Below are 27455 nucleotides of genomic sequence, written 5' to 3'. Positions count from 1 at the left end.
CCAGATTTCAGATTTCTCAGAAATCAGGGATACAGTATCCCAGAGATGGTTGTGAGGATTTGCTATGGTTAAAAATGTGTTTTTCTTTAGCCTGAAGAATGACTGGGTTGTTTGGACAGAGCTTAATAGTAAGCTTAACAGTAACAGTTCTTTTGGAAGGTTCTAAGATATGAAAACTTCTAAAGAGATGTAAGTTGATAGATAGATAGATAAACATAGTATATAGTTATTAGTATAGTTGATGTGATAAGTGTGATTTCCAGCAGTTTCACATCTTCATCTACTTTTCTGATTTTTTATAAAAGAAACAAACTTCATATAATTTCATCCCAGAGAATGCTTTGAGATGTAGTTTAGTGTTCATATTCTTCTGTGGATCAAGTTGTGATGTGAAAAGTAAAGCTCTGGCCAAGTTTTGATTCACTTAAACATAATATGAATTAACTATTTTCTTTCCTGTCTACTACTCCATGAGAAGGCTATAAGGTACTGCTTCACTTAAAGCGATTTAGCTGCTGCTAAAATAAGAACTCAGTGTTGCTTTTGTGTGGTATACTGCTTTGGACACTTTCAGTAGAGTGTAATTTACTTGATTTGTAATTTTTTTTCTGAAGAACTGCCAGAAACATAACCACAGCAGTTTTTGTATATGGCCTTATTTTGTTATTATTTAGTGTATTGTATGATCAGAAAATTGACTGCTGTGCATTAACAATTAATTCTGCAGTCTCTGTTACACAAGATTTTTAAAAATCTATTTTTTTCAACATTTGACTAAACATCCTTTCTCAATGACAGGTTTAAAAAGGTTTGCTGGCCTGATGTACCCAATCCTGCAGAGAGCGTTGCAGTGCAATGGCCTCTTGACACAGCTATGGTAACACATGCAGTTTTATTTATTAAAGAGGGAATCAAATGGGCAGAAGACAAGCACTTGTGACAGTTGTTTTCTAACTATAACCACTGACTGAAATCTCCACGTCTTGATATTTCCTCCGTTCTCCAAAAGAAATGTAGTGTAGCATATAATCAAAGTTGATAATTCATCTTTTTAATTGTTTGCATATATCCTCACTGATGTTTTTCTACTTTTCTACTTTATATTTGAATGGAGTTGATCAAGATTCAATAGAAAGTGTAATCTATGAACTTTAAATTTTGTCCATACACTAATTGGTTAAAGTGGACCAGATGGAAAACAGTGCATGTTCATTCAGAGCATGAAGTGAAAGTATTTAGCAAATAGATAGAATAACATCTTCTTTAAAATACTTGTTCACATTTAACAGCATGTGCTGGAATGCACTTACACCAGCAATGTTTCATGTATTAAGTAGTCTTTTGATAATTTATCTATATTTATGTAACTATCAAATTCACGCCTTTATACTGACAGAATAATTCATTTTCAAAGGGAGTGGCATGTGAGGATAAAACCAGAGGCCTGGAAAACATAAGTGTTTTGGAAGATTGTTTTCCTGAAGAAGAACATGAAGGATCACTACTAATGGATTGTGAAAAATGTGTTTCTGGAAGTACTGACATTAATACAAATGAGGCACAGAATATCTCTGAATACAAATTAACTCTGCTAAATAGTGATAAAAAGATACTCAATAATGAAGAACAGGAAGTTGCTAAGCACCTTTCACCATCCATGCCTTATATAATCACTGATCAGGATTTCAGAAGTCAAATACATTCAGCTTTGATACCATGCAAGAATCTCCAACCCATCAAAATGCTGGAGGATGATTTATGTGATTCCCAACAGATCTCAATTAAAAATGAAGGAAATGATAATGAAGAAGTTTTAAACAGAGAAGATTTCAGTGAAAAAAGCCCATTCAATCCATACCTTAGAAATTCTGTTAAAACAAGAGAATTTCTTGTTTCTGAGAATTTGTCAGAACACAGCAAGAATGAACCCAAAAGCCAGGCAACTGTTTTACCTGGACTTCAACAAAATGTTGTAGGACAATCCTATATAACATTGGACATGGTTGGGCTGGCAACAGCTCAATAGCAGAGGAAATGATTCCTTGTGAAGTCCCAACCTGGTAGCACTACTTTTGTATGTGTTTCCCGGATGGTCGTGGTTACCTCATATGAAATTACCCTATTCCCTTGAACAACTGTGTGGTAGTGAACGTACTGTGTTTATTCCTGTGAAGCTTCACTTTCAGAGTTGCTGGGGATTTTTTACTTTTTTTTATTTTTTATTTTTTAAACCGGAGAAATGTGTCAGTAGTAAGGCAAAGGACATATAGCTTTTTTTAGTTCTTTGTTTTGATTTTCCCTGTGAGAACACCGAGCAGTGCAAGTAGCTTGCTGCTTTCCCCTTTGGCAACCAATTCAGATAGATGAGCACTGCTGGGGCAATGTGCATGAACTTGAACAGAGCCAACATCTCTCAAATATTTCCTTAAGTTACATGAAGTAGAACAACTTTGCTATTTTTTTCCCATGCTTATTTTGTATCTAGTTTTATGTCTACTGTTTTCCCATCTCACAGATAATTGGTAATCATCTTTGTGCATCCTGACTCTTGAATCAGCAGTTTGGTTCATAGTTGCCATATCTTTAATGAGAGGATATGTTATGTACATGCTATTGACCTGTCTGCACTTTGGAAAAGGGAGGTTTGTGTTGGCTTCCTGCTTCATTCCCTTTCTCTCATTTTCAGTCATTCTCTGTATTTTGTGTTCCTTTGGCGCTGCTTTTTTTAGCTGTTTACTGCATGATATCTTCTTATCTTCTGGCTACTGTGCCTTTAATTTCTCCTAGTTTAAAACCGTTCTTCTCAGTTGAAGTTGTGGTATTTTGAACAGGAAAAAAAAAAAAAAAAAAAAAGCTATATTAAACTTTCAGTCTTTTAGAATTAACATTTAGCTCCCCAGAATTTCAAATCCCCCAGACTTTAACAGATTAACCGATTATAGACAAAATTTTCACGCTATATGACCTATGATACTTATCCATTAAAATCCCCTAAATAAGAAGAAAAAATGCACTATTAATGAATGCATGGGAGAGAAGGAAGCATTCCTGTGGATGCATCTCCACAGATGGTGTGGTTGCTGCCCAGCAGCTGATTTGGATGTATAGGCAAATGGTCTGCTCTGGCTCTGGCTACTTAATGTTTCTCTTGCCACAGTGTATATTTCATTGCAGATGCTATTTTAATATTCCTAAAAAGTGATATAAGCATATCTGTTATAAACAGATCTCTCTTTTTGAGATTGTTGATGACTTCTTGAGGTAGATGTTCCAACTTCTGATCATGAGAGGGAACTTGTTCAGAAGAGCTGAATTTTCTATCCAAGTTTGATACCTCCGTAGCAGAAGTAACACTTGAATGTGACAGAGCCTTAACCTGAGCACAGTGCATGTAAGGGACTCACAGCTTCTGTTCCGGTGCTTCAGCAAATGGGTTCATGTCACCTTTGCACAGTTCCTTCAATCCTGCTTCCATTTGCGTGTTCCATTGTTTGCATAGTAATCCTGTAGGCTTTGTGTTCGTATACAGCTTTAAGATCTAACAGCATAAGATGTGCTCTAGATACGACCCACCCTGTGGATGCTAGTTATCTCTCAGGGCAGGCAGGAAGGACGTCAGACCTTACCACTGTTTGAAACTTGATCCCATTACAGGCTTCTTCTTTAGGTACAACTCATCTGCAATTACTTGCATGGGTGTTTATTTTTTCCCCTTTATTATTTCCCTAATGGTTATAACCATTCCAGATCTTACAGGAAGATACAGACAGATACTGCACTTTTTTGCATGTATGCCTGTTTTTACTGAATAAGCTTGTATAAGAACAGTGAAGCATTCTTGCGGTGATGACAACAAAATTATATAAATAGTGGGCAGCGTATTATTTCATATCTGTGTGCAGTACAATTTTCCAATATGTTGAATGTTCACAAGTAAGGAAAGCTCAGATGTTACATTCACAGTTTGCTTCCTTGTAGTGTGTAATAAGCAGAGTGTGTTGGGATGCAGACTTTCAGGAAGAGACAGTGAGCTGGCCTCATTGCTGTGGCAAGCTAGTATAGCTTCAGCAGAAGAGATGCAATTACACAGATATGTCATCTATGGAACTATAACAGTTCCTCTGAGAAACTGTCCAATGAATTGCTTTTGTGCATATAAATACATGCGTACTTGTGTCTGAGCCCAGATAAGAGAAATATCACAATTAATCTATTGTTTGTGCAGCAAAACTTGCACCTTTTTGTATAATTTGTATTGCTGATGTCCGCTGTTCATCAGAATGGATGAGGTTGCAAGCTGGGATCTTTTATTCTAAAATATGCGTGGAGTCTTGCCTAAAAGCCCACAGGATCCCAGCCTTTGACCTGAAATACTAATCTGTGTATTTACCATATTTGATGTTCTGCTGTTCTTTGCTGTTCGGATGTGGCTTCTTGTTTCAGTATGTGCCTTGACTTGAGCACGTGGTGCTGGAAGGAGGATGACTGTGCCTAGTCCAAGTCTGTCTCACCCACCTATGGCACTACCTCTGCACTTCCCATATGGGAAGGTGGTGGACTTGTTCCCTTCTCTGCTGAGTGCAAACCAACACATCAGCAGTATGGATGGTTGAGAAGCTTGGGGCACAGGCTGGCTGAAGTCCTGAACTACAGTGACAGTATAGATGTTATCTTCCATGCTCCCATCATACAGATAATTACTAAGATCAGTAGTAAGATAATCACTTTAAATGCTTGGTGATTGCAGCTGTGATAGAGAAAGTGAGACTCATGGTTAAGCTGAGCATACCTTTGCAAATAAGGATCTTAGGGCAGTGGTGTTTGGCTGTGCTGGGTATATTTCAAAGTGGTACTCTAAAAGGCCGGGAGGGACACATTCTGGGAATTGTTTGGTCTGCAGCTTGTATTGTGGTGCATTAGGGAGCGAGCTTTCAGCTGGTAGGCTTTGCCATTACCAAATCCTTTGGTCTTACACTGCCCATGATTAGAAATATCACAGGAGAAGATAACCTGAAACTCCAAAGAAATCTGAGATTTTAATTTTGAAATCTCCCTTAACAGATTTGAGCAACAAGGCTTTGTTTTGACAGCCACAGGGTTTCAAGCATTAGGTCGTAACATTTTAACCTTGTCAGCCAAGATATCAAAATACTAAAGATTGAATATCCTGATGTTTTTGTAACAAGCAATCTCAGTGGTCATGTGCACAAACCAATGTCTTAACAGCAAATTATGCTTTGCTTGCAGCTATTCTGAAGTACTCAGCAAAGATACCCTGCCAAATGTTACTTAACATATAACACATAGAGCTTATATAAATATACATGATTTAAGATTGTGCAAAATTGATTTTGAAACAGGTTGAAACATGCGATGGGGATAGCGAAAGGATCACTTTGCTGCTCTGTGCCAACGTTAGTAGCAGGAAGCAGGGCGCATCGTCGCGGTGTCTAAGTCTAGAGCCCACAGCTCTATGGACCAACTGTAAGTTCAGGTAGTTGTTCATAGCACTATCTTTTGCCTCTTAGCAAGGAAGTGTAAAGACACAAGAAGGAGTAAATACAGTGGTTGTAATAAGTTGTTGTGATGAGCTTGTCTTACGGCTATTCATTGTGGCCACCCCGTCTTAAAGATAGAGCGTTGCATAAAGTGGTTGCTTTGTGTGCATTGTTCTGTCCCACATGCAGAGGGCAGTGTTTGTAAATGGAGCCAGCAGAGGGGCTTATGCCTTCATTTTATAATGCTGTTCCTAACCATAAGGTCTGATTTTGTGTGTCCCAGTCTGATAACTTAGGAGCAGGGCTCTGTGTGAGAAACGTTTCTTTTTTAGCCTTTGTTTTTGTACTTTCTTCGCTGTTCTGTTATTTAAAAGAAATTGTCTTTTTTAGTACTCAAGAAAAACTCAATTATTCTAGTGAATTTTTTTTTGTTTTCAAAACCTTTCTTATGATTATTGTTTGTCATTTTTCCATGAGTAAACAATCATTTTTGCTGCCATCTTGCTATTTAGTGTAACTCAAACTATTTTTGGCTGGCTATTTTGAAACCAGAACAGAAGAATGAACAGCGACAGTCTGGAAGTTGGCACAGACATTTGAATAAAATGTTCTTCCACGGAATGAAGTTTTGTTTATAGCATATCAAAACATGAACTGAAGCAGATGTGCGTATGTATGGTGTAGATTTATTCTCTAAATTCGTTCAAAACAAAACTTGCCAGAGAAGTAAGTGCAGAGGGATTACTTTGTACTTTGCTCGTCCAGTGTCTTTGACTTTCTTCAGCTCTCAAAAGGATGGCACACTTCTAGGAAAGGTTATGGGGACATAAGTCAGTGGGGCAGCCTAGGGGAGCTCGCGGTGTGCTGGCGCTGCGCCCTGCAGTGCAGGCAGTGCCAACCCCCTGCTCACTGCCCGCAGGGCTGTCAGCTGTGGGGCTGAGCTGTGGGATCCCCCAGCCAAACGGGAGAAGGAGCTGCGCTGTAGCGCGGCGCTTCTTGTTTCCTTTAGTGTGAGCGAGTTGCACAGAGCAATGAGGGCAGCACTTTCAAGTCTGAATGAACGCCACTGGCGTTTTTCGGAAGCCCTTGTCTTGTTCTTCAGGCATTACTTAGCCCTGGGCTGCTGGAAGCCTCTTGAGTCAACTTGTGTGTGTATCTAGATTGCCGTGACTGAGTCAACGGAATAGAAGCTTTGCACTGAGTATTTCTCAGAAAAACAGCCTGAGATTTCCTGGATCTGCCATTGCTATCCTGAGAATGCTGTACTCCCTTGCCAAGGATCAGACAGCAGAATTTTCTCCATCAGATGAGAAACTGTACGTGCGGTGGATTCTGATGAAGAAATACTGTGTTTTGTAACCATGGGATTAATCAGTAGTACTCAGGGATGCCAGAAACAAAGCTCATGAGACTAAAATCAGGGTTAGTGCTCTGCGTTGTCCACTTGGAATGTCACTGAACGGAACCCTTCGGCCTGAAGAAAGGGAGCCGGAGAGGCTCCAGAATTATGCTACAGCAGATTCTGCCATAATGTGACAAAATCTGGACAATTCTTACCATTTTTTCTATGAAGTGAGCACTGCACACCTTTGAGACAAATCCTTGTGTGGCCACTCTCTGTCGTGTCTGCAAGTGGTCTTTTGGGGATTCTGACTTTTTTTTCCAATTGAAAACTGTTTTAAAAAGCTTCTGAATACAGGAATTAACACTGAGGGCACAGTGTCTTTGTTTTTAACAGGAAGCTCATCCTGTAGCTGCCCCATGCCTCAGACCCCTTCCCTCCCACAGCCTCCATGGCCGCTGCTTTCTTCTGAGAGCCAACATCTCCCAGCATGATTCCTGTGTTTGCTTCTGCCTGCGGTGTGTTCTTCACTGTTACACAGCTGGCTTTGCTCGTTTCTGAGGACCACCTCTTCCCTCCATTTGCTTTCCTCTGGTTTAATGGCTTTTGCACTCCTGATGAAGCTCTCCCCGGTGCCATCTTAATGTGATTTCATACTGCACAGGCATTGTGAGGCAGGAAACTGAATCGTATCTGGTGCCAATTGCCTCGTACGGCTTCAGTCTGTGCTCTTTTTCACCTCTTCTCCTACACTTGCAGCCTCCTCTGTCCTTTCTGCAGGGAGAAGGAGGAGGGCAGCACCCACCACCGCTGCACCACCACTGTGCTGCATGTGTGCTGCAGCCCCCAAACCAGCTGTCTTCTCCCTCTGGCACTGCCTGCCAGCGGGGACTGTGCAGTGCCTCGGCCCCAGGCCTGCTGCCCATGTGCTCCCCAGGCTCCTGCCCTAAGCTGAAGTCTCTGTTTTCTGTGCCCGTGTGCTGCCAGGGCCGCCTCAAGCAGGGGATGGTGATGTCTATGCCCCATGTGCCTGGAAACTGCACTGTGCTGCTGTGTGCCACCCTGTGCCAGTGTGTGCCCTCTGTGCTACTGCAGTCCCAGGGCTGCTGCTGTGTGTCTGCCTGCAGTGCCCAGTTCCTCTCACACCCTTGGGCACAACTCCCACTGCTGCAGCCCCTGGGGATGGATCTCTGTGTCATTACCTTTAAAGGAGTTGTACTGTGGTCATTTTTGTTTACTTTGGGCGTTTCTATGTTGACATTTGTATTTAAATGACTCCACATGTTTTGCTGTGACAGAGCCTGACCCTGCATTGCCTTCAGGCTGATTTCAAAGGGAGAAGTTGGCCAGTATCTTTCCCAGTTGTGTAATCACAGAATCACTTGAGTTGGACCTTTAAAGGTAATCTCCTCCAACTCCCCTATAATGAACGGGGACACCTACAGCTACATCAGTTTGCTCAGAGCCCTGTTCAGCTTGGCCTTGAATGTTCCCAAGGACTGGGCATCCGCTACTTCTCTGGGCAGCCCGTTCCAGTGCCCCACCACACTTACTTTAAAAAATGTTTTCCTAATACCCAGTCTAAATCTCCCCTCTTTTAGTTTGAAACCATTTCCCCTTGTCCTGTCAGCACAGTCCCTGATAAAGCGTCTGTCCCATTCTTTCTTATAGCCCCTTTTAGATACGGAAAGGTTGCTCTCACGTCTCCCCAGAGCCTTTTTTTCTCCAGGCTGAAAAGACCCAGCTCTCTCAGCAGCTCTCTCAGCCTGTCCTCATAGGAGGGGTGTTCCATCCCTTGGATCATTTTTGTGGCCCTTCTCTGGATGTGCTCCTGCAGGTCCATGTCTCTTCCGTCCTGAAGACTCCATATCTGGATGCAGTACTCCAGGTGAGGCCTTACCAGTGCAAAGCAGAAGGTCAGGATCACCTCACTCACTCTGCTGGCCATGCTTCTTTTGATGCAGCCCAGGATAGGTTGGTAGTCTCTGGGTCATCTTCTCTTCTGTGTTCAATTTTGGGCACCGCAGTAGAGAAAGGACAATGAGATGCTGGAGCAGGTCCAAAGAAAGCTGGTGAAGGGTTTGGAGAGCATGCCCTTCGTGGAGCGACTGAAGGAACTGGGGCTGTTCAGTCTGGGGGAAAAGGAGGCTGAGGGGAGACCTTATTGCTCTCTTCCAATGTCTGAAAGGTGCTTACAGCGAGGGCGGGGCTGGTCTCTTCTCACTGAAGACAGGTGACAGGATGAGGGGAAATGGCCTCAAGTTGTGCCAGGGGAAGTTTAGGATGGATATCAGGAAGACTTCTTTACAGGAAGGGTTGTTAAGGACTGGAATAGGCTCCCCAGGGAGGTGGTTGAGTCACCATCCCTGCATGTGTTTAAAAACCATTTGGATGTGGTGCTCAGGAACGTGATCGTGGAGGGTTGTTAGGGTAGCATGGTTAGGTCGTGCTCGCACTCGATGATGTTTATGTTCTTTTCCAACCTGAACGATTCTGTGATTCTATGATTCTTAAAAATGGGTGTGACGTGTCCGTGTTTCCAGTCATGAGGGACTTCACAGGGCTGCCACGACTGCTCGGATACCAATGAGAGTGCCAGGTGTCAGCAGTTCGTTTCCATCTCCTGTGCCCCGAGAGGTGCTGCGTTTCTCCAGACAGCGGCAGCCTTCTCCCAGACCCGGGCACCGGCGAGAACTCGCCTCACAGCGTCCCCTGAACGGCCCCCTCCTCCCGCAGCCGCCCGGGAACGCAACGCGGCGCCCCCGCAGCGCCCCTCCCTCCGCCCGCGGAGCGCGGGGCTTTTCCAGGGAAGGGAGCGCAGCGCGGAGGCGGGCGCTGCCGGGTGACGCATCCGCCCGGCGCCGTTCCCTCGGGACGGAGGTCACCGGGTTTGGGACGTGGTAAGCGGCTCGGATGTGCGCTGCCGTGCGGTCGGAGCCCTCCGCGGCGGGACCACACGGAGACGCTGCGTGCGCGGCTCTCGGCCGTGCCTTCCTGCCGCGCTCGATCCCAGCGCAGGGGAAAAAGCTGCATCCGGTCCCCGGGAGCGCGTTTGTTCCCGGAGCGCACGGAATGCGGGCGGGTCGCGCTGGGGCCCGGCGTCACTCGGCCCGGGCGTCGCCGCGCGATGATTCAGCGGCGGAGCGGCGTGAGAAGCGCTTTACCTCCGGCGCGGGACGCGGCCGGGAGGCGGAGGCGCGGCCGCCCGAAGGGAGCGAGGGCTGGCGGAGGGGGCGGCTGAGCCCCGCGAAAACGAGCGCGCGACCGTAACAGAAACAAAACGCGGAGAACGACGCGGCTGAGGGCGGCACGTCGCGCTGCTGCCCCCGTCCGGCGGCGCTGCCCCGGGCAGCGCACCCGGCGGAGGGGCTGGGACACGGCACGCGGCGCCGCGAGCGGCACCAACGCCTGTGCGGAGGGACCCGAAGCGCCCGGTGCTGCCAGCGCCTGCGGCCGCCGAGCGCCGCTGTCCGCACCGCGCCCGGAGCGAACGAAAAGGGGAGAGAACGCCCCGTAACATCGACAGCGACTCCGACAGACACTTTGGAATTTTGTTCTTTTTTTTTTTAATATTATGTAGTAGACAAATGCAACGTTCAGGCTCAACTGGGTAACAAAGACATTCAAACGTTACAGTAAAAAGTAAATTGTAGAAAGCAGTCTATGACAATATGACAATAAACATGCAGCTTGCAAAAGAAGTAAGGTCGCGTATGCTGTGAAAACACTTCCGTATAGACAGCGCGTGCACCCACAGCTCAGCCGGCTGCCACAGCATGCGCTCAAAGCTGGCAGAGGTTACACATCAGCAGTAGCTCAGGCAGCCGTAACCCCATATGGTACATAATAAAATCTATTTAACATTACATTCACTAAGTGTTCAGCATCAAGGCACTTTCCTTGTTAAATATCCCCATGTCTTACGACTACGCTTACCGAGATGTACATGGTGACATAGTACAAGTACACCCTTACCCATTTGCCCCACGAAAAGCACGTGGGGAGCAGACTGCCCACCACTGCGCGACATCGAACGAGTCCAGTCCGTTAAAAAGGCCACGGTGAGCCAAGCGGATCCATGAACGAATGTGCTTTGCTGTGAAGAGTGGCTGCTGTGAGCGGTTCCACAGTTGGCAGTTCCAGAGGCGCAGTGCAGCCGGTGCAGGTCAGGGCAGGAGGAAGCTGCACTGTAGCCAGCCACTGCCAGCAGTGCCACGCACTCATTTCTCACTGATCTCCAAGGCGTGCTCTTGCAGCACATCCATGTCATCACGGCCTGCGTCCACCACCAAGCTGTCCCTGCACGCACACATCCTGCCCCGTGCTGTGCACCATCAGTTATTCACTGCCCACTGCACTGCGCTCTGGCCGTAGTCATTAGAGTAGTCTGCAACAAGTCTTGTGGCCTTGATGTGCATCCTTGCACATAGAGTCAGCACTGCTCTGTCTTATGAATGGCTCAGATTGCACAAGTGCTATGAAGGGAACAACAGAGAAAGCAGATATACGCTTCTAGCTTCATTTTAACTAATCCTTTCACTTTTAGGGAACAGAAACAGGAGTTGATGAATCAGCTGCAGGGTATGTGATTCTGCCATTCTCCAGACTCCTGCACCAGGCTCCCTGCAATGCTGAGGGCGGTGGTCACCAACGGGCTGCTCCACCACAGATGCCAAGATAATTCTGCTATTATAAACTGCTTCCAAATAACATTAAAGGCAGATACAGGAATATAAAATGCCTGTACCTATCCATCCTAGCCAAGAGATCAGTGTTTATAAGGAAGCAGGGAATTTTTAGGATCCAGCCATCAGTGGAACTTTTTAATGCACTTCAAGGAATGTGCCTAAGTAGCTCTTAGTCTCAGTCACAACCACCATCTCACAGAAGACAAACTGGTCTATTTAGTCCCTTTTAATGCATATAAATCACAACTGAATGCATACACATCCTGGAGGGGCTGACTATACCAGTTCTGAGTTGCTCTGAATTTCTAGATCCTATTGTGAAGTCAATAGGATAGCAGCATATACTGATGTGGGTCTTAGGTATTTAAGACCTGGCATTAATTAGATATGTTACCTAAGTTAAAGCAGCACGACTCCCATACTCCCTCAGTGTGCTCACGTAGGTTTTAGCTATCTGGTGGTGCTTACAATTTACGATCAAAACCTAAGCTGCCAAACCCTGGGGCAGGAAGAGGGGCTCCCAGTGCTGAGAACCAGAAGCCCTTGTGAGCAAGGGGCAGCTATGGGGGCACTTGGCCCTGTGCCCCAATGATACGGCCAAAGTTTTTGCAAATCTGGATAAATTATCACTTTGCTGGGCTGCTGTCACACCGATCCGCACATGCCTAACACAGACAATCCTAAACTAACTTAGGAACGTTTCTGCTCTCCTGTCCTTCACCTTCTTAGCCTGAGGCTTAGTAGGTAGGTTAGCTTTCAACAGTAAGCAGAAACACAACCCCAAGACTTTTTCACTGCAACAGAAGATATTCCCATGCTAAGTGCCATGGAAACAAGCCAACACAACCACAGCATCAACCTCACCAACCTCCTGTTCTAACAGAGCACACAGATCATCACTACAGAAATAACATAAGCACTTTTCTTACAAACAGAGGAGTTAGTCTGCGCCTAAAAGCAGCTCCAAGTGTGATCATAGAGGAGAAACATTTCCTTATTCACCACCCTACCTGCTGCAGAAGGGAAGCAGAATTCTTTTCTCACCTATTATCCCACGCTACTTGAAAAATTCCAGTCTGGGTAATCAAGATGGGCACTAAAGTGTCAATAGTAATGTATAATTTTATTTTAATAATGCCTTTATTTAGTAAAGTGCACCATAGTTATTGGAAAAAAAAAAAAAAAAAAAAAGCTTATCCTTTAGTTATCATTTTCAGGCCAAATTCAGAGAATTTCAGTGGCTTGCTAAAATGCATTACGAACACTCTAAAACCTGCGTGCAACTCTTAGATACAAGTCTCTTGCTGTAATGCCTACTAAGTACAAAACCAAGTTAAACCCAAACACTGTACAATACAGCACTTTGGCACAGAGGTTTATGAAGTTGCAAGCAAACCTGTTACTCAGACTTTCTGTGGCTTCTGTAGGCTGTTCACCCACAGTTACCTCCTGCTTCATCTTCACAATTTTATTCCTAGATGCATGCATGAGATGGAAAGACAGAAAGTAAATCTGCCACACAAAACTCATGCCAGGATATTCTGTTGTACAACTGTGTGAGTTCATTACCACAGACCCACAAATAACAAAGAAATAAGAGTGACAGGCTAGAACTCTTGTTAGCAGTGACTCCCCAAAAAGAGGGAATCACTTCAACATTTAACTTACTTTGGAAATGGTTTGTGGTTAACAGCAACTGAGAACAAAATGCTTTCCCTCTACATGACAGAAAGAGAACAGTAGCTTTAGGAACAGCTGAAGTGGTCTCTCAGATATGACATATGATACCAAAAGTTAGTATTGCTGGATCACAGATGAAAGATAGCATGTTTGAAGCAATATTTGTTAAAGCAACGTTCAAGCTAAGCAGCCAGACTGTGGCCATAAAAATCAGAGCCCAAAACATTTAGGAGATCAGCAGAAGGTGAATTAGACAGCATGTGGCTATAGAGCACTTTGAGTAAGCATACACACTGACTTTCCCTTTTACTCATGGTTACCACGGCCACAATGAAGTTTGATTGAAGGACACACACCTATCCCTGCACAAAATCACTGCTGCCATTTTCCAAGAGGAATGTGTTCTGACAACCGAATGCTCCTTCAGCCTTTGAAAAACCATACATGTCATCCTCTGCCTCATGACAGCATAGCTTTCATTATGCCTTGCACTCTGCAGGAAGAGGCTGAATGTTCTGAGGTGGCATAGGGAGGAAGGAAGGTGATCTGTTCTGAAGAAAAGTACAGTTACAGTAACCTGCAACATCACATTTTAGTTTTAAAAAAGTGCCCATACATGAAAAATACTGTAAGCAGAAAGGAACTGCAGAATGTTGAATGTTATTGAAATTTAAGAACTCTGTTTTGTGTTGTCCAAATAGCAATATTCTGAATTCACACTAGCACTGAATTTCTTCAAAACAAAAGCGTAAGAGGTGAACATCATACTTCCATCTGTTCTTCAAAGGCCTTTAGTAAGTGCTCTGCAGGACAGCAGCACCACGTATCACAGCACTGAAAAGTTCTGGAGGTCTCCCTTTTGCTGAAGGAGAATTAAAACTCTCTTTTTATTCTCACAGAACAGCATGTAGTGTTTTGAATGAAGGTTATTAGTGTCAAGTTAGAAAAGTTGACTAGACTAAGTTAACAAAAACATCTACAAGAGTGTTGTAAAATTTCATCATTAGGGAAGAGGGTTATATTAATGCAATTGTATGTACCTGTAATAAAACACAGACTATCTGAACAGGGCTGAACTGAGACATGAGGAATTTTCGCAGCCACAAATATTATCTGTGGATTATGCTGGATAAGAGATTCATATTGTCAGTAACTGTCAATTTCAGGGTAGTTGCTTTTTTTTTTTTTTTTTCCTTCCCCTGAGCACTTCAATGACTTGAGCGCTTTGTTTTTTGCTATGTTCTGTTTCGAGGAAGTCGAGGAGTATTAATTTTCATAGTCAATCAGGAAGAAGATCCTATTCCCCTTCTCCTGAGCAGTTACAGGGACTGTGAAAGCCCATTATTTACCTCTCAAGCAGTACACTGCCAAGGGGGCACATATTATACAAAGGCAATTATCATGACCGGAGAGATGCAATATGATCAGGAAGCGAAGGGGTTCAAATATCTTTGACTAATTTCTCATCTGTGTTTTCATCTGGATTTAACATTTAAACACAAAGACTGAACTGCTGTGCATCCAGTAGCAAGGCACACTTTTAGGCCAAATTATTATATACTTCATGTGCAAGCATATCTAAATACAGACAGAGTATCAGTGACTACAGGAACACTCAGAGTCAAGCAATCATAACATTTTTTACCTGCACACCATCATAACTTCTATGTAGTTTTTAAATGGGGATGCATGACTTGCATACTGAGTTTGATAAGTCTGAATCTGTGACACTAGGCCAAGTCAAAATTCAGAAGGTTAATCAAGCTGTTGAAAAGTGTATGATACAGTATTTTTGCGCTTTAGAATACTGAATTTCAGTCTCATTTTTGCACAAAGATGCTCCAAGCAACCAAAGCTGGCTTTTTAGGCTTGTACACTGTCACAAATCAAAGTATTTCTTCTAGGAGGTCTGTTGGCCAATGTGATTAATTGAAACTTGCTATTTTCAATCATGTGTAAATCTAGTATGACAAGACAAAAAGCAAGGTAGCACATAGGCTTGTTCAGCTTTTCAGACAAATACGATTTCATGTAGTGCATAAAAGTAAGTCTCCAGTAGGTCTGGACTGCAGATTTTCCACGGAAACATAGTCCTTATTGTACTTTGTCAAATTATTCTTCACCTAATTTCAGTATTTCTATCTGCATTCAGATAAAAATACCTAGCTTAATTTATCAGAAACACAGGAAAAAAAATGTGAACAGGCACTAATGAAGGCCTAATATAGCCAGTCTCTTCTCTCACTGAGGCATATAACCCCCTTGTCTCACAGTCTGCGGGAGGTAACTTTTTGGCATTTCATCAACTGATGGTACATTTCCCTCCATTGTTTCAGATCTCACAGTTTGTCCTTCAATACTTGTCTGCAAAACATCTGGCAGAGCAGCTTCCTGGGTATTTTCTTCCAGCTCAAAGCCTAGGGGCTGTGAACTCTGACCTGAGATCTGCAGTTGTGCAAATCCAGCGAGATCCTCCTCATTAGCAGAAATAATCTGCTTTGCTCTTTCAAAAAATGGCCTGTCTATCTTGGTTTCATCCTGACCACAATTTTGCTTGAAATAATGCTGCCTTTGTGTTGTACCGTCACTCCCTCCAGCATGATCCTCTAATCTCTCTTCTGAATCTAGCAGAGGCTGAGTAGATTCAGACCTTGAAAAGACTTGTACAGGTGTTTGATCTCTGTAGCCATTAAGTACTACAGTTGAATACTGCACAGTGCTTGAAGTGTTTTGTGTAGTTTCACCTTCATCGCTATCAGAGACGCTTTGCCTAGGAGAAGACATGCATGAGGATCCTCCAATACCACTGCTGTGCCCTTCTGAAGTACTTTTTTCTTTTTTGAGCAAATCGAAAGGTTTTAGGTCTTGTTCTGAAAAAGACTTCTTGTCATCAGCTTCTATTTCTACGACGCTCACATCTGTAAAACTGCCTTCTGGGTACATCTGATCTTTAGAACTAAAGTTGTGCTGAAAGAAAGAGAAGGATGTTGCCTAAGAGGAAGGTTATTTAAGTTGAAAACAAGCAAAATATTAAATAACTTATTTCTTTTTCTGCAGTAATTCCAATATTCTTCACACAGTTTGCCTCCTTACTGAGTGTGGCAATACTCTCCAACTATCTGTTACAAAATGAAAGATGTAGTTTTATATCCATAATTCTAAAGTACTCTAAGAACTGCAACTGGATGTGCAAGCTTTGCTCTAATTTTTAATTGTTCAGAAGAACTGCAAACAGAAAACCATTCACTACGCAATACAGAACATTCTGTACAGAGGCCATGCACACATACTCTCAATAGCACGTTCAAAATCAGAGCTAAAGAAGATGTTAGCCACAATTTACTGAACAGAATTTTTTGTCACCCATCCCACACAGGGCACAGATTTTTCTGTCACAGTTAGCATCCATATTTTAGATCTCCCTCTCTTTCACACTTAACTGTACAAAGTTTTAAGAACCATAAGCTGTTTAATTTGTACTGTTTTCCCATTAATGATATAATAATCGGGGCTTGGCCCTTCAAACTAGTAAGTTCAAGTTCTATGCTGTGAACTTGTGCTAAGGATCATATATTTCTAACACTGAATCTATTTGACAATTAAGTCTTCTAGCCATATCACATAATAATGTTGTGAAACTTACATCCAGTTTAATTTTAAATCCATAACTCTGTGTGTTTCAGAAGGGAGAAGACCACCTCTGGTTAGTTTGAGACCTTTTGTATTAGGAAAATAAAGGATGCAGAAAAATGAGTATTACCTTAGCTGGAACTTGTGGGGACCACTGAGCAATGTTACTCTTGGATGGATCAGGGACGTTAGGCCAAATATGCTTTTTAATTCTGCAGAAGATTAAAAACAAGATTAAAAGATGCATTTCTAAATTCCTATGTGGATACTAACAGCAAATATTTAGGTAGAAAATATTACCTACGTCAGTATAAGCATACATTTTCGTTACTCTGAGGTAACTATGAATATCACAGCAAACTTCACAACTAAAATCAAAGTCTGGACATGTTCCAAGATGGGCTTTTCAACTACAGTCCATTAAGAATTGATTTTAGAAGCAGCAGGCATGTCAGAATGAGAAGGGCAAAAAGTTTTTTTAAACCAGAAAGAAAAGTTAGTTGACTGGGGACATGTAGGAGATGCTCTTTCTCAGGGAAAATACTTCAGCTAAAGCCACAGAGAAAAACTCTGAGATAAAAAGAGCTGGAAGAGGACACGATATATGCCACTACACACTAAGTAAGAACTGAGTAAACTTAAAGTTTGCTAACACTAAATAGCTTGAATATAGTTAAACAGAATATTCTGTACTTTATGAAATGAAAGCCATCATTTTAGTCTAATCTGATGACTGACAAAACAACACAGACAGTATATCCTAATAAAAACCTAACAAATCTAACCATAACCAAGACTAGCACGAAATTCTCTTGAAGATTGATCTGCGGGACATTCTGTTTCAGTGATAATGATTCACAGTAATAAATAAAATCAGTATCAGAAAAGCCCTTGATTTTTCAAGAAAAATAAAAAAATGTTTATTATTAATATGTTTTACCTTTTTTTTCCAAACTATCTGTAGAACATTTACATGTTCATAATGAATTATTGCCATATCTCATGTTACACCAAGACATAGAAAGAAGAGGAGAGAAAGGCTTCATTTACACTTACAGGTCACGTTTGTTGAAGCAAAATAAAACTCCAAGGAGTACAATCAACAAGAACGCTAGACACACAGGTACAACTATGGCTTCAATTTCTCCTCTCCCTGAAAAAAAAAGCACAAAGAAAATCATTTACAGCCCTTTTTGGTATAAAAGGAAATCAGCAGCAGCATACAGTTCCTCACAGGCAGGGACAATTGAAAACCAAACAGCATAGCCATAAGATTCAGATTCAGAAGAACCTCTTCCCTCCATGAAAAAAGCCTGTTGGTAAACTTAAGAAAGGCTCAGTTCAAATAATCTAATGCCTTGCATCAATAAAAACCACAGATTGCTCTAGAAGCTGTAATGTTACAAATAATTTTTATAATTTAAGTAGATACAATTTCTAAGTGAATTCATCTGTGGTCCAGTTTTGGTGACCCACCATATGCCATATCAGTATCATGACTAAATAACTAATGTAAGTTATCAATCAGTTTATTCTGTACATCAAAACGTCCTTTACCTACAAACACTTAAGGCTGCATTGTTGGCATGTATCTCTTCTCAAATGATGCATACATTTTATAAATAAACCTTACAGAATGCTTAGGGAAGAGGAACACTATCCTGAAAAAAACACCTGATGTTGCTGCTTTTACCATTATAAACAGTGAGCTCTGTAAAGCTGCACATACAAATTTAACTCTTCACAATGAATTTCTGTAGAGAACTGTAACAAACTAAAAGCCATTAAAATAGGAACGTGGAAGCTGAATAAGAGTTGTAAAGAACTGCATGTGCTGACAGGCATCCACATTAGCAGGTTCAGATTCCCAGCCCAAATGTGCAGCTTAGCAGAATACTCCAATCAGGAAAATGAAGGCAATCTACATTCATATTAAAACGAAGATTCTAGACGCTGTCTTTAAGACAAGAATAGGAGTCATCCAATAAGGATAAGGATACAAGGACATTGAGAAAATTCTAATTACTCACACAAAGCGGGTCATTCACTGTACTCTAAGCAATACACAAGAAGCACATCTCAAACCAGCATGTTTGCCACAAAAGAAAAATGCAGAAGACACAGCCCACAGGAATTGTAACTGAATTCAAATAATAAAAAAAAGGTCAAATATCCTTTTATGCTTGAATGTTAGACAGTTTCCTGCACTTTGTGGGTATGATGAACAACTGCTTTTTTTTTTTTAAAAAAAAAAAATCATCTTCCTCTCCTATCAGTTCAGAAATTGAGCCCTGATATACTGTTGCAAAATCAATTTCTACTTCTGTTGATTTTTTCAAATTCTTCCTTACCAAATTTCTGTGTAGTAAAAGTAAAATCAGGACCACTCCTGCCTCCTTCATCTGTGTATGCCATCATCCGCACAGTATACAGTGTATCACTGGTTAGAGAAGAGAGGGTATATTCTGTCTTGGATGGATCCACTGACACAGCTGAAGAGAAGAAAAATATACTAGTTTTCAGTATGGTCTATTAGATCTCCATAAACACAAAAGCATTAAGACATTACATCTTAAGAAACAACAGTTTCTGTGGAATGTGTGGCTGCATGGAAAACAACAGTCACAGAAAGATTACAAACTCATACAATGAATGCTGAGGTTAATTTGTTTCTATTCACGTTTAAATTTATTCCTTCTCTGTGATAATTCATTGTGAATTTGATGTTTTTTCAGAAAGCAAACTATAAGTAAAACTGAAGCTTAAAGGCCTCTAATATGCAGAATACACAGTTAGCTAGAAAATAATCTAGTGGATAACGAGAAGCATAAGTAAACTGCTCTTCCAACTTATGTAGATCTCAAAAAACCCCACCTTTCTACAGAGTCATCTCCCTGTCTTTGTCTGGTGCTCATAGAGACTATGAAGAATTAAAATGCACTTCAAGCAAAAACACAGTTTTAAATAAATAAATAATCATTTGCACACTGAATGATCTAGCTTCATCTTCAGTCTCAGAATGGCTGAGGTTGGCAGAGTCTCCTGATGGTTAGTCAGAACCTCCTATGTTCCAGTTTGTGCCCATCTTGTTACATAACCTCCTTGTTCTGTATTTAGATAGACAGATGTGAGTACAATAACTGCCAATCAGCCTTCAGAAACCAAACTCAGTAGCCGGTTATAGACAGACTGCATGTGCTTAATTCTTTATTGGTAACTTTTTCCAGTTGACTGCATGGGAGAGCTACTCCTCTAACATCAGCTTTATATCATCAAAATAAGACTATCAAACACACTTGAAACTGTTTCTTGTTTTCCAGGAACATGTATTAGGAAGGAAACAGACTGAGTACTTTGACACCAAAAAGCATGTCTCTGCCTTCTATTACCTGTTTCATTTCCATCGACAGTTTTGTACAGTATTGTGTAACTTCTGATGAATCCATTTTGCTCATCGACTGTGAGATGGTTCCATGTCAAAACAGCTTCAGCTTTTCCTACTTTTTTTGTCTGAACAGTTGGTCCTTTTGAAGGACCTGTAATGGTAGATGAACATTAGTTCCTATTGCATATCCTCCCATCCATAAAAGTAGTGCATTAATGAGAACTGGATTGCTATTTCATAAAAGCTTCAATAGAATAGCTGGACTAACTTATCTATAAAGCATTATTTTAACACAACACATTATTTTCAGGCAATATAGCAATTTCAAAGAACTTTAAAAGGAATATCTAGAAAAATGTATAAAAAAGTAATCAGATGAGATCACATGAAGTCTTCCATTGAAGTCAATTACTCTTGACTTCATATTTAGTATCTCAAATAAATCAAAGACAATATTATGTTGATAAAGTAACAAAATCCTGTGCCAAGTATTCTGATAGAAGCTGGAAAAGGGTAACTCGTACAGAGACATCTGTTTAATTAAATATTGTATACTAGCAGAATGGATGTTAACATAGGGGAAAAAAACAATTACATCAGATGGCCTTTATGTGTAGGGCCACTTTCAATTATGCATGAAAGCAAAGGCATTCAGTATTTTAGCCAAGTGAATGTTCTCCAAGGTGACTTTCATACTTACGATCCTGCTGAAGGTAAGCCTTCACAGACTGTCCACTTCCCTGGCCATCAGCATACAGAGGGTACACAGTTATCAAGTAACACTTGAATGGTTTAATGTCACCTAGTAAAAGGAATTTTAAAATATGGTGTTTCAGAGAGTTAAATTTCTCACTATTTACCCCATTTACCTTAGATGCAGGGTCCCAAGCCTTGTCTGTTTTGTTAAATGCTCTTATAACTAATGCAGAAGACTGTTATTCTAGAGCTCATTTACATATTGCTCCAAAGAAATAACTAAGAGAAAAATAAAGTGGCTCATTAAAGTATAAGCAGACTTCAGAGAATTTGGGCTGTTTTCCTAATTTATTCTAATTAAGTCTTTAACTGTCTACAACACTGAAACACATAATTACAGATGTGAGCCGTTGATTACCATCTGAACAGAATTGTAAAGTTGATTTAGTTTCACTGTTTGACCTAAAGATGCATGACAATTTGATTTGGAAGGACCTCACCCTTTTCACTATTTCAGTCGTTCCCAAGAACAAAGAGATTAAAAGCAAAATGCAGATGAGACTTTTTTCAGTTTAACATGAATTTCAAAATGTAAAAATGAGTTCATTTGGCAAAAATATAGATATTTCCATATACTTGTGATAAACTAAGAGCAGCCCCTGCATTACCCCAGATTCCCATCCTACAAAGAGAAACCTAGCTACCATAAATGTATTCTTCCCTTTGAGAATATTCACTAGGTTCTTAGTGTTCTACAAGATCTTTGCAAACTTGTAAGATAAGTACCTTTTAAGTATGTTCCTTGAATGTTTCCTGGTTCTATCTGCCACTCTGTGATACAGTCTGAGCTGTTGGACATCAGACACCATTCAATTACGTATTTAAGAACATTATTAGGAGCAGTCCATCCTACCCACAATTTGCCATCTTTAGGTAGTGTTCTAATATTCTTCACAGGAGCTGAAATGAAAGAAAACAGAAAAGTACTAAATATTGACATTTCTTCCACTAGATAGTCAAAACAGCAGCTGTCTTGTCAAATGTAGATACTTTTGATTATTGTAATGGTGACAACTTGACAGAATCTAACAAAATGTTAGTAATTTGCTGAAATTTAGAAGCTTACATTTGAATTTGTATCAGAGAGACAAACAATACTATTCAATAACTGTAAATTAGACACACTTTTTCTTTTATAAAGTAAGTTGTCATATTGCACAATAAAGAGTTACCATATTTCTTCCAAACTATAGGGTCTATTTCACAGTAAAATCAAACCTACAGACCTTCTAAATTCCCATTCCAATCCTGAATATACTCATGTACTTTACCAAGTCCTTTCAGCTACAATACTACTATGTTGAAGCATACCTTCAGTTGGGTCATTTACTAGTTTTAGAATCTGTAGATCTCCCCTAGTGTTTATGCACCAAGTATCAGACCCACTGATGTATTGACTTTTGTTACCTCTGCTCCTCATTCTTGGATTGTGTGAGAGTGTAAGAGGCTAGATTCAGCAGATGAGGGCAGTAAGGAGAAACCAGCCTTCATTTACTACTACCAGTGTACAACAAAAGGATCATGATAAAAAGGAAAATGAACAGAGTCGTCTGCTTCCACCATTTCACAAGATACGGGAAACACCAGAGGGTAAGACAAGGACAAGAGCAGAAAGGGGAGGTGAGTGGGAGGGAATACCACAAAGCAGAAGGAAGAAGAACAATAGCTAAACTGAATATACACGAAGTAGATGACACTTGCTTCCCCAAATTATTTTATTTTTAGAAAACAGAAATGCCTGCTATTCTAGAAGAAATAAAATAGAAAATACAGTGCACAGTTGCTCTGTGGACCACAAAGAACAGTAAAATAGCACACAAATCTTGCAACGAATTCATGAGTGCATAAAATAGCCATGAATTCCAGTATACATAAGTTGCTCCAAAAGTAATGCCTCCTATTTTTGGATTTTTTTTAAGTTGCTGAGAGAAGCTTGTGGATTATCTATAAGGACTTATCTAAAAGGGGACTGGGGCAGTTCGTGGATGGAGTGGGTGTGCAGGTTGTATTTCCCTCTGTCCCTTCAGTGGCAGTGAACGATACTTCAAGAGGCAGGAAAGCCAATCTCATAAATACATGGCTGAAAGGCTGACACTAACAGGAATTTCGTCTTTTTTGACCATGGGTTGGTTTACTCAGCAACTGGCCTAATGGCTGCTGATGGGTCTCACCTGTCTTAAAGTGGGATCGGGATCCTACCCTAGGAGCTGACAGGGCTCGTAAGGAGAGCTTTAAACTTGGTATGAAGGGGGAAAAGGATAAAACCAGGCCTGCTAGAGATAAGCCTATGGGAACGATGATGGGACTGGAGTTGCAGGGGGCTCAGCTGAAATGCATCTACACCAATGCACACAGCATTGGCAACAAACAGGAGGAGCTGGAAGCCATGGTGCAGCAGACAAACTGGGGCTTAGTTGCCATTACAGAAACGTGGTGGGATTGCTCCCATGACTGGAGTGCTGCAGTGGGCAGCTATAAGCTCTTCAGAACAGACAGGAAAGGAAGGAGGGGTGGAGGCATAGCTCTCTGTGTTAGAAAGTGTTCTGAGGATGCAGTTGGAAATGCTAAGGTTGAATCTCTATGGTTAAGGATCAGAGGTAGAGCCAACGAGGCAGACATCATCGTGGGAATCTGTTAGACACCTAACCAGGATGAAGGGACAGACAGAGAGTTCTCAGAACAGCTGGCGGAAATTGTGCCATCAGCAGTCCTTGTTCTCATAGGGGATTTCAACTTCCCTGATATATGCTGGAAATATAATACAGCACAGGAGAAGCAGTTTAGGAGGTTTCTAACATGTATGGAAGATAACTTCCTGATGCAGCTGGTAGGAGCACCTACTATGGGAGATACTCTGCTAGACTCTCATCTACCTCATAAAGAGGATCTAGGGAACTACAGGCCTGTCAGCCTGACCTTGGTGCCAAGAAAAGTTATGGAGCAGATCATCTTGAGGGAGATCACATGGCACGTGTGGAAAAGCCAGGAAATCAGATCTAGCCAGAATAGGTTCATGAAATGCAGGTCCTCCTTGACCAACCTGATCTCCTTTCATGGTCAAGTCACTCACCTGGAAGATGAGGGAAAGGCTGTTGATGTAATCTACTGAGGCTTCAGCAAAGTCTTTGACACTGTCTCCCACAGTACTCTCCTGGAGAAGCTGTCAGCTGGTGGCTTGGACAGATACATTTGTTGCTGTGTAAAAAAACTGGCCAGAAGGCCAGGCCCTGAGAGTGGTGATGAATGAAACTACATCCAGCTGGCAAATGGTCACAAGCAGTGTTCCCCAGTGGTAAGCACTGGGGCCTGTCCTCTTTGATATATTTACTGACAACCTGGATGAAAGCATTGAGTGCACCCTCAGTAAACTTGCAGATGACACTAAGTTAGCAGGAAGCATCAACCTGCCTGGTGGTAGGACAGCCCTAGAGAGAAATCTGGACAGGCTGAATAGCTGGGCTGAGGCCAATGGAATGAAGTTCAAAAAGACTTCGGTCACAACACCACCAGGCACTGCAACAGGCCTGGGTCAGAGTGGCTGGAAGACAGTGCAGAGGAAATGAACCTGGGGGTTTTGGTCAATGCTTGGCTGAACATGAGCCAGCACTATGCGCAGGTGGCCAAGATGGCCAATGGCATCAAGGCTTGTATCAGAAATAGTGCTGCCAGGAGGAACAGGGAAGTGATCATTCACCTGTACTCAGCCATGGTGAGGCTGTACCTCAAGTAGTGCGTTCAGTTTTGGGCCCCTCACTATAAGGAAGACATTAAGACCCCAGAGCATGCATGTTTGAAGAAGGGCAATGAAGCTGGTGATGGGTCAGAAGCATAAGTCTTATGAGAAGCATTTGAAGGAGCTGGAATTGTTTAGTCTGGAGAAGACGAGGCTCACAGGTGACCTTATTGCTCTCTACAACTATTTGAAAAGAGGTTGTGGTGAGGGGAAGATTGGCCTCTTCTCCCATGTAACTAGCAATAAGACTAGAGGGAATGGCCTCAAGTTGCACCACAGGAGATTCAGGTTGAATGTTAAGAAATACTTTTTCACTCTCTGAGAGTGGTCCTGGAACAGGCTGCCCAGGGAAGTGGTGGAGTTACTGCCCCTGGAGGCGATCAAGAAACATTCAGATGTCATACTGAGGGACCTGGTTTGGTGGGAAATATTGGTGATACATGGATGGTTGGACTGGATGCTCTTGGATGTCTTTTCCAACCTTGGTGATTTTATGGTTCTGTGATTTATTTCCATGGAAACCACAACATTTACAAAGAGGACAATAACATTATTTGGTAGAGCAAATAGCTACACTATTATAAAACACTGTTTTTGAACATAGTTACTACCATTAGCTGGACTGGAGGAATTCAATGACATATCTTTGCTTCATAAGCACTTCCATGTCACATGCCAGTTTGTCAGACCTTCCCTCTGCTGCCACCAGTCACACAGCAAAGAAATGTAAAAGAATATTGGAAGGTTCAACTTCTACTTCTGCCCCACCCACCAACATCTGCATCTGATGTCACAGACCAACACAAAATTGAAGGCATTACTTTCAAAGCAGCCCTTGTTCAAATTGCAGCATAATTAGGAGTTAAGAGCACACGTGCATTTAACAGTATTATAATTGTATGTTAATGTAAAAGTTATAATTTTACAACACTGAACATTTTTTTAATCAGAGAAGTCACAGAGATTCTATTATTCTGTACATTTGAATGTTAGAGACATTATTCTTACACTAACCTTTTGAATTACTTGATGGAATAAGTAAAACTGATGGAGGGGATGCCCCAACTCTGTTATGTGCAATCAGAGTCACTTCGTAAGTTCCATTTGGCAGCTTTAATGTAAGGCTGGTGGTAGTAACGTTGTACTTCCATGGTGGATGGGAGAGGGGTGGTTTAGCTCTGACTGTCACTTCATATTGCAAGATTACTCCATTGGCTTCAAATGGCTCTAGTGCCTGCCAGAAATACATTTTTTAATTATATTAATACTGAACAAATGTGACAACCTTTATTAGCATCGAAGCACAGTTTAATGGTTTAGAACTGGGAGAAAGACATGTATATAAATAACTTACATAATTAAGAGAATTGCAAATGGCTTTAGAGTTCATTTCCATAAAACAGTACTCTCTAGAACTATTTCTTGTTTAAATCTTTTTGCTCGACTCATAATCCTATCCAGCTGTCTAAAAAAAGCACTTCTGTCAAGATTTCTGACTACATGTGGAAAAAAACTACATTTTGTACAACTTCACAACACAATGACATCAAAAGAATTTCATTTTATAGGTTGAGTTGACCTTAAAATTACTCATTCTGTTCTGCATTTATTATAAGTAGAAGAATATTTGTGTCTGTATTATCTGTAACAATATTAACTATCAGGGTACATAGAGAAAATGGTTAAACAGGGTGAATTTAAGTAACACCAGTTTTCCAATTCTAAGTTAATTAATAATATCAGAGTGGAATGTGACATACAAGTTAAATCAGAAAAGGATCCATATACAGGGAAGTTCACCTTAGGCATCTATTAACAGGAAAGTACTAATAAAAGAAAGCTAGATCAATTTAACAAAAGTTCAGAAACCAGAAGAAAGCAGGAGACGGGGACTGATCATTGCATTCACTTTCACAACTTGGACTAATCAGCAGCCTATTCTATGCAAACACACAGAGCTGTATTTAATAAGTCTGGTCTCTGGAATATCTCTAGGCTTAATGGATTTTGCAGCTGAAGGATTCCAGTATGATAGATCAGAAGGCGTAATGTCAAACTTTACTATGTGCAAGGGAGTTTCCAATTTCACACACTGCCTATGAAGACAGTGAGTGGGAAATCTTAAAGTGGATTCTGGATTACTCACCGCCTTAAAATCTTACTTTCAGCATACTTATTAGATTAAGTAGTCATGAAAAAAATATTTTTTATATCGATAAGTGTTCCAAGCCCAGATATCTAAGTCTGTTGAGGTAAATTTCTGCATAAAATCATTTTTAAAATAATATTCAATTTCTGCAGTTTAGCACATTGTTTTACCTTCCACATCAGTCGTACAGTCCAAAAAGCTGGTGAGGGAGATGCATCAATGGTCCTCCATACGGTTGGCCCTTTAGATGGTTCTAAAAAAAAGTAAAAAATTGTTTCCTTACTTCCCTGAGAAGAAAGAAGGCTTAGGTATGTTAACTGAAGTAGCTTAATGGAAAGGTTTCTTGAAGGGATGAATGAAATACCAGTTCTGCTCCAAACTCACAATATCAAAGAAAGTGAGCATCACCACACTGAGCATCAGTGACAATAGCCAAATTTGTCAGGGCTAACGCACAGTTAAACCCACAACGTGCAGCTTGTGTTCAGAAGCACAATACCACACTTCTGCATACTGACAACCTTACTGCACTTAGTAACCACTACACCTTCCCCACAACTCAACATCAAGTCACCTCAAAATGGCAACTGCAGA

At 41.4% G+C, this 27455-nt stretch overlaps 2 protein-coding genes across 9 annotated transcripts in view; one reads left to right on the top strand and one right to left on the bottom strand.

Moving 5' to 3' along the window:
- The window catches only part of IL31RA (interleukin 31 receptor A), a 41718-nt gene extending 31399 nt beyond the window's left edge, over window positions 1-10319 (top strand). For all 4 annotated transcript variants that reach the window (XM_090131599.1, XM_090131600.1, XM_031609490.2 and 1 more), the window contains 2 exons: window positions 799-877; window positions 1415-10319. In XM_090131599.1, coding sequence (XP_089987725.1) covers window positions 799-877; window positions 1415-2026 — 691 coding nt within the window. In that variant the 3' untranslated portion in view covers window positions 2027-10319. The remainder of the gene's footprint in view (window positions 1-798; window positions 878-1414) is intronic.
- Window positions 10320-10389: 70 nt separating this feature from the next.
- IL6ST (interleukin 6 cytokine family signal transducer) overlaps window positions 10390-27455 on the bottom strand; it is a 35939-nt gene continuing 18873 nt past the window's right edge. For all 5 annotated transcript variants that reach the window (XM_031609502.2, XM_031609503.2, XM_090131597.1 and 2 more), the window contains 9 exons: window positions 27032-27114; window positions 25727-25946; window positions 21706-21879; window positions 20924-21025; window positions 20228-20374; window positions 19190-19330; window positions 17895-17991; window positions 16969-17050; window positions 10390-16175 (listed from right to left, as the gene is read on the bottom strand). In XM_031609502.2, the coding sequence (XP_031465362.1) occupies window positions 15450-16175; window positions 16969-17050; window positions 17895-17991; window positions 19190-19330; window positions 20228-20374; window positions 20924-21025; window positions 21706-21879; window positions 25727-25946; window positions 27032-27114 (1772 nt within the window). In that variant the 3' untranslated portion in view covers window positions 10390-15449. The remainder of the gene's footprint in view (window positions 16176-16968; window positions 17051-17894; window positions 17992-19189; window positions 19331-20227; window positions 20375-20923; window positions 21026-21705; window positions 21880-25726; window positions 25947-27031; window positions 27115-27455) is intronic.

Source organism: Phasianus colchicus, chromosome Z (genome assembly GCF_987193195.1).
Source record: "Phasianus colchicus chromosome Z, bPhaCol1.hap1.1, whole genome shotgun sequence".
Classification (NCBI taxonomy): domain Eukaryota; kingdom Metazoa; phylum Chordata; class Aves; order Galliformes; family Phasianidae; genus Phasianus; species Phasianus colchicus.
This window is presented reverse-complemented; position numbering and strand designations above follow the sequence as displayed.